The 8,187-nt window shown below is 39.8% G+C and overlaps 1 protein-coding gene across 1 annotated transcript in view; it reads right to left on the minus strand.

The window, feature by feature from the left end:
• adgra1b (adhesion G protein-coupled receptor A1b) overlaps positions 1-7,942 on the minus strand; it is a 186,124-nt gene extending 178,182 nt beyond the window's left edge. The window contains exon 1 of the mRNA XM_008429975.2: positions 7,267-7,942. Within this exon, the coding sequence (XP_008428197.1) occupies positions 7,267-7,484 (218 nt within the window). The 5' untranslated portion in view covers positions 7,485-7,942. The remainder of the gene's footprint in view (positions 1-7,266) is intronic.
• Between the last annotated feature and the right edge of the window lie 245 nt (positions 7,943-8,187).

Raw genomic sequence — 8,187 nt, forward strand, 5'->3', positions numbered from 1 at the left:
ATACACAAGCTCATCAGCAGGGGTGGTGGAATGAATCATTCAATTTCAATTTTGAATCCAAACAGGGATAAAACATTATAATTACTAAGAAAACATTTGCTTTACAATATAATTTTTGGCATATGTTGCTCTAGAAGTCTTCTCCTGTTTTAATGTCTCACATCTGATGCATGTTTTCCCTCGATTTGAAAGGTTGAACTAATTTCTTTAAAGCGGTTATGATTTCGAAGTAGAGAAAAGAAAACCTTTAGCAAACTGCACCCATCAATACAAAACCATCTGTGAAAACCCCCCAAATTAAAAAGGGACCGATTTATTAATAACTATTAAGTTAATATAATTTTTAAAAAATCATGCGTATGATATTTCTACAGCTTGGTGCACTAAAAAGTGAACAAATTGGTTTTATGAAAATATTTTGGTTGACTTGTCACAGCGAAACGTTTTTCCTCTTTTCATTTTTACTAAACCAATTTGTTCACACTTTTAGTAATTTACTTTACATGTAGATTTCTTTACTTACTTATTTTATGACTTTTTTTATTTTTTATAATGTCCTAACCTTGAATACATGTTTTTTCTGTTTCTATTTTCTATTTCAGGGTCAGGAAATGCTGACCTTGAAGGCAATTCACTTTTCTTCAAGTGAATTATTTACAAACACGATGAAGAAGCTTTCAATATTTCAGATTTCAGTAATGAACATTTGTCCATTGCACACAAGCCCTGACATCTCTCTACACACACAATCGCTAAGGGAAAACCTAGTGGTGGCAGCACCATGATGCGGGAATGCTTTTCTATGGCAGGAATGAGGATGAGAATTGAAAATCTATGGCAAATATTGAATGTTGATGTTCACAAATAACATCCAACTGACTGAACTGAAATCATTTTGCAAAAAGAAAAAGGTGTGAAGATGTACGAAGCTGTGGACAAACTCCAAAAGAGTTAAAGATGTAATTACAGTGAAAGGTGTTTCAAAAATATTGACACATGAAGGCTGAATTCCAGTTACAAGATATACGTTTGACATATTTTCCTCTTGAAATAGTGAAAACTGTGTTTAATTTTATAACATTAAATACATTGATGTTTGTGACTAATGTGACAACATGTGATAGAAGTAGCTTTAAGTCTCAGCTAACAAGTGAAACTTCAGACTTTCCAGCATTCTTTCTGCCACACCTGTCCATCTTGCTCTGGATTTTGTTTTGCCTGCCTGCATCTCCCACCTTTAGTCTATCCCCTTGTCTCTTCAGCTACCAGCTCCTCCACATCTCTTGATAGGTGACGTGTCCGCCTGTTAGCGCACAACCCAAGATGGGTGTCAGCTGCAATCTGGGCTGCTGCTCTGCAGAGGAACGCTGCTGCTCAAAACTGCAGAAACAATTACAAACGATAGGTCCCAAGGTCGACAGAGCTGTCAGGCCGAACTCCTTAACTTCCACTCCCCGCAGCACAGATGATAAGGAAAACACAGGCACAGGTGTTAATCGAGGGCACTATGCAGCGCGGAGACTTACTGACTCACTCCTGCATACAGCTCATTTCCATCTCTATTATTCATGCTACTGCTCCTTGATTTGCTCATTGAATTGTTTCTCTTTGGCACTAGCTGGGTGTTCCAATGCTGCAAGGGGCTGTTCCTCATAAACATTTTATAGATGCTGTAATAAAAATCCGAGCAACATACCCCAATCTGTGCCTAGAACAAGAGATGGCTTTTGGTTCTCGGGGAGAACATTCAAAAGTGACACATCTGTGCTTAAGCTGTCACTCAGAAAACGGTGGGACGAGTTCCTCAAAGAGGTGAGAAAGGAGCATACAGGGAGAGATTCTGGAGATCCAAGCAGTCTGCAGGGAGAGAGTGGTATGTACATGCCCCCCTTTATTTACGCATCACATCTAGACAAAAGAGTGAATGGGGAGGCCACTTCAGCCTGACAAAGGTCACATTTCCTAATGCAGGAAAAATGCTTCCTGCACAACTTGGCTGTAGGATTTAGTTCAGCAAGGCATAGAGCAAGGTGACCTTTAGACCTCCACAGATCCCCAGGGGTCCCAATGCAGCATAAAGCGCGCACACACACGCATACACGCCCACACACACACACACACACGCACACACACCAATACATATAACCATAACTCTTTCAAGCAAGGTCATGGATGTCATGGCATGCCAGTCAGTTAACTTCCACTCATCAGTGTCATGACTTTCATATTTATTTTCTGGGCTGTTGAAATTGACTCTCTCAGAAACGGTTGAGTTCATTTAAATTAGGCGATTTTTTTTATTTATTTTTTTATGTAGCATAGTCCATAAAATTTTCCTTTGGCTTGAGGTCATGGTCTCAACAATCATTGGTTTTTGGAGAGATCATCTTTAACAGAATAGCCATCAAATTTCAAGATAAAAACACAGACATAATAAAAACCTGTACTTGTATAGTGCTTTATCTGGTCCAGATGACCCAAAAGCTCTTAACACTACCTTCAGCCATTCACCCATTCATATGCTGATGATGGTGACGCGCTACTAGAGGTGTTAATATTTTAGTGTCTAGGATTCCATTCTGATTTTTAGTGTCACGATTTGATTCAGAAACCAGTGTTTTTATTCAGTCTAGAGATTCATTTGAATCGATTCAGAATTTCCAGATTTAAGACTTGCAATTCTCTGTAAGATAATTTTTTTCCCCCCACCGTTAAAGGCTACTACACTGTAGCCACAGCTGCCCAGGGGCAGTCAGATAGAGGCTGCCACCAGCCTCTCAGTCCACCAGCAGGCAGCAGTAGCTGCTCCTAATCACCGACAGCTACAGTACAAACCTGCAGGTTCATAGGAGCAGCTATTGACTCACAGTTGACCTTTAAGAAGAAACCAAACTGTACTGGTGACTGGGGTGACTAAAGAGTCTGCATGGTTAATAGCTTTGTTTTCTGTAAAAAGATAGAATGTAACTCTAAATCAATGACTTACTGACGTTTTGTTAACATTCCAGTTCCTGTGCTGGTTTGTCTTTCAAGGAGAGAAGTAATTTAAACAGCATTGTTAAGGTTCCTCTAAGATTATTGGAGCTTATTTGGAAGGCTGGAGCTCTCTAATTAGCCATTTAGATTGAAAACAGCTCCGGCTGTGCTGAGCTTTGAAGCACATTCATGTGTGTTACATGCATCGCACAACATTATTGCCCTATGCCAAGCCAAGTGGAGAAGGGAACTCTACTCTGTGCAGAGGTGAGTGGAGATAAGTAAAGCTTGCTTTGGGCTTTGGTCAAAAATAAAATTTGTTGAGTCTTGATGGCTGCGATGGACTGGCAACCTGTCCAGGGTGACCCCACCTCTCGCCCAAAACGTTGGCTGGAGATGGGCGCCAGCAACCCTCCGATGGTGGAATCATGCTGAGGATAAGGGTTGTTGTTAGTAGTTGAATTAATAATGGTGGAGAACTACTTGGCAATAGTTTGGACACCATTGAGACTGTGGAGGAGAGAAGGATGAGCAGCACAATGCTGGCCATGATGGATATCGGTAACCATTCCCACCATCACATCCTGGTGAAGCAGAGAAGCCGCTACAATGAGAGGCTCATCTCACTGCACTGGAGGACTGGGAGGTTCTGGAGATCTCTAGTCCCTTAGTCTGACATTAGACTCTACAACACCTTGATGACGGGAGGGGATCATGAACTTGAGGGTCATGTGATGTTAGTAGTAGTGCAACAACGTTTTTGGTCTAATATACCTTGTTTGTTTAGATTGTTGCACTTATTAGTGTGTTTTTTGGACTCCTGGGCTACTGGGTACCCAAATTTCAGTCATGGGATGAATAACATATTCATCTACTGATGTGTGAGCACATCGTTGAAAGAAATGACTGAACATTGATCCCCACACCTAAATTGAAATGTATAAATCAGGCCAACATTAAACTTAAACATTAAACAAAGCCCCAACCTCAACTACAGCTAATAATTACAATTATTACAGTTAATAATTACAATTATTAACTGTAGTTGATAATTATAACTACAGTTATAACTCCATGGATGAAACTAATGAAAATTAACTAACTCTGGCAAAAAAAAAAAAAGTGGTCAAATTTACAGCTAAACTTGCATCAAAAGTTTGTTTGTTGTGTTTTTTCTGCAGATGACCAAAACACATTTAAAATATTGTAGAAGGTGCACACACCTACTAAATCATGTATGTCTAATTTATATCGTGTATTGATTTAAGAAAATTACAAAATTACAATCAGTCCACCATAAAAAAGCCTAATTTGAGCCCTATGGATACATTACACATCCTGATAATACTTGAATGAAATATTCTAAATGGCACTGCGAACTTCAGAAATAAAGGAATAAAAAAGGAAAATACTTTATATTTATTTCATTTATTCATACAGAGCCCTTTTTAGCAACTGTGGGCAACAAAACATTTCCATTTTGACAAATGTTAAAAAATAAAACAAAGCCATTAACCACTCCCCATAGAAAGGAATGGAAATGTCACTCTAAATAAATTGCTGCATGCAAAGTGCCTTTCATTAATCAGCCGTGCTTGTAGTTTGGAACGAGTGGTCGTTGGCTCAGACTCGTCAAGGGCCTTTACATTTACAATTTCCCTTTTCCCCACCAAAGGCAAGCATCTAGTTTCTAATAATAAAGCAGTCTATTAATTTCACAGCATTTTGGTGCACCTGCAAAGAGACAGAGTGGTGATACGCAGGGAAGAGTTATCAACGCTTTTAATATTTGAAGTGCCATTTGATCTGCAAAGAGAGACAGGACTAAATGCTAAAGGAGGTTTCTCAGTTGTGGACCTGCCAGATTTGTGTTTGAATAATTTTGAATGCAATGCAAATAATACGTTGCACAAGGAACAGCGAGCACTTTACGTGGACAAAACCAGAGAGGTGCGGCAATAAAAGGAAGGAATGGGAGAACTAAGTGCAAAATCACAAGATGAAGTATTAACATTTAAGAAGCGTTTTTGCAATGATGGAATAAATATTTCCAAAGAAAGAACTACACTTTAAAATAATTCATATTTTAACACGGGATGCATGCATAATCACACAAAATCTGACGTTTATCAGAAGCAGAACTGCATTTCTCTGAGTTACCCATTGTTTTTCATATACCTTACCTTTTACAACTCTGTTAATTCGAGGACTGAGTGCTAGAGAAGCACCAAGAAATCAGATTTCAGATTAATCACCTCTGAGCAGCGAACAATCAGTGAACAATCCACAGCTAAATACAAATGGTTCTTGATAACCACTACATTCTGGGAAGCTGTTAAAAAGTATTTTACCGCTAATTGAACACCAGCCTAGATTGACACAACTAGAAGCACAACATCAGATTCTCTAAAACACTAAACATTTTTATCTACTAAACACAGAAAAAACTTCCATGGTCTTTCCATTTTTTTTGCTTTTATAAAGTATCGACTTTTCAAATGACCACACAAATCAACAGGTTAAACATCTAGATGGAACAAGAGGCATCACCAGAGTCTCAGCATGATGGAGATCAGTGAAGCCGGAGGGAACTAAGAGCTCAACAAATCTAAGCAGATACACACGTCAGTCATTTATCAATATATCTAAAAAACTGACATCTTATTATTCAACAGCCTAATCCATCAGCATTTGACAGCAGGACATATTTGGCTTGGAGAACTTAGGACCAAACACGCAAAGAGCCGAGACTCCAGATTCAACCAGGATCTAAAGGCAGCACATGACGGATTTTGTCAAGCAGAATTGTGAGATTATAATAGATTATAATTCATCTGCCCTTCCTGTTCTCACTAAATCTTTCAAAAACATTAAGTTCAAATAAAGAAACTTTAATGAGTGATGCTTACTGCATCAAAAATTCATAGAAAGTAAAGCATCTCACCAGTCAGTGCGACTTTAGAGTGATACTTTGTACCACAAACAAAACTTTGGAGAAATGCCTTTTCTGACGTTTTAGCAGAAAGAACATTTTTCTGATTTCAGCAACGACCGACTTTAACTAGCCATAAATAAATATTTGTACAGGCAGGTTGGGACTCTAAATCCCTTACGAGTAGAAAGTTATAGATTTACGCCGATAACCCCCTTGGCCAATAGACGTAAGCAGATGTTTCTAGTAATATTTGTTTGCACAAAGCAGCAAAATAGTTTCTAAGTATTGACAGATTTCAGCTGGTTTCTTGGCTTTCCACACCTTCTTGAACATCCTTTTCTACATGTTTTTAATAATTATCCCCCAACTCATTGATTTCTAAGTGTGGATAACATGGGCTGTTGCTGACATCTGGTGTGAATTTTAAGCCCAATTAGAAATATTTAAACTAAGAAAACTGTTGACATGATCAATACTTATTATGTGGAAATTAGACACTTATATTACTGGAATTTTCCTAATTTAAGTCAATCTTCAATAAATAATGTCTTCACTTTCTCCAAGTAGCCATTATTTCATGTCTTCATTATTCTTAACTCGGTTTTTTGTTTCTTAAAAAGTGCCGTAAAGTTAGCAACCATTACTTAAAATAGAGTTTCAGTGACCTTTTTAAGTTTTCTACTAGAAATATTCTCTGGACTTATTTTAAAATGGCCTCCTTAAACCTGTTTGTCTGCTGCCATTCATGGTGTTGAACCTGTTAAAACTAATTTCTATTGAGTTAATTCATAAAGCGTGTTGTAGAAGTATTTATATTCCATTAAGTTTTTCACATCCACAAACATATATTTATTTTTATTGGAACTGATGTGACAGAGGGAGGAATACGGTATGTTATTTTCAAACATTTGAAAAATAAAAGCGTGCCACACTTTTATATCCTGCCCCCTTTACTCAGACACATAAAATAAAATCCTGCAAAGTGGCTTTAACAAGAAGACTGTAATTGAGAATCTGTGGCAAGACTTTAAAATTGATGTAAACAGATCCTCTCCATCCAGCTTTTCAAAAAAAGTTACATAAAGGAATAGGCAAACTTTTTACATTTTTGCAAAGCTACTAGAAAGAAAGTTTTAAGGAGAAGCTGTGCGTTATATTTCTCAGATTATTTGTAGATTTCTTTTAAAAACAATGAATCCTTCTGCCACCTTTCCACAGCTGCACTTCGTTGTGTTACTCTAGCACATAAAGCTCCAATAAAGCAGATAATGGTGTGAAATTGTTCTGACTTTTGTAAAGGCGTCTGAGTCTCCTCAGCTGTCAGTGATGTTTAACTCATGATGGCTCCTACTTACAGGGAAACCGTTCTGTTTGGGAGGAAGCTGGGCGGCAGGGTGTCCATCAGGTCCACATCATCGCACAGCACTTTGACTCGGACGTGATGCCTGCTCAGCTCCTTGGACCTCTCAGCCGAGCAGTGACAGCTGTCAACCATCAGGTCCGGACAGTTTCTGCTGCTCTGGCTCGCCTCCCACAGCAGGGCTGTTAGGCAGAGGAAACCCAGCGCTCTCATCGTGGCTTAACGCTGCTTTTAAAAGGGGGGGGGACACCTTTTTTCTCTTCAAGTTATGTCATCCCAGCCTCTGTGACCAGTCGGGACCATCTCACATCGCGTTCAGTAAAAGTGGAGCAAACGTCGAGACGGTGTCACACCGCGTCGGTCACCTGCTGAGGCACAAAGCGCTTTAAATCCTCTGCTGAACTGCTTCCGTCTGTGAAACCAGAATTATAATCCCGCCACCGTAAACTTTCCATGCTCTTAAAAGAAGTCCGCAGCGTTTTCGTTATGCTTGAAGGTCTAACGAAAACTTCCAGTGACGCACGTCCGAAAGTTGCGATAAACTTGGCGGCTGTGCGTCCTTCAGCCCAAACCAGAATGAAGATGAATCAGCCAATCAAAACTCCTCCTCGTGGTCAGCGTGAAGTCCGTTTTCCGCTCCGAGCCGCAGCGCGCCGGGATCCCAGCCGCTGCCGCCGCCGCAGTCTGTGCGCCCTCGGACTTGTTGCGCATGTGGCGCCCAGAGTCAGAGTCCCTCCCCCCCCCCCGCTGTGTCCAGAGTCTCCGGACAGGCTCCACTTTTAATGACGTGTGGAATGAGCACATTAAACGGTCGCTTCCTCAGCAATAGTGCAGTTTTTTTGGCCACCTTTCTTGCTCCAAACCTCTCGACATACAGTGAAGTCTGGAGTACAGGTGCATTTACTGAAGTCAGATG

Source organism: Poecilia reticulata, linkage group LG15 (assembly GCF_000633615.1).
Source record: "Poecilia reticulata strain Guanapo linkage group LG15, Guppy_female_1.0+MT, whole genome shotgun sequence".
NCBI lineage: Eukaryota > Metazoa > Chordata > Actinopteri > Cyprinodontiformes > Poeciliidae > Poecilia > Poecilia reticulata.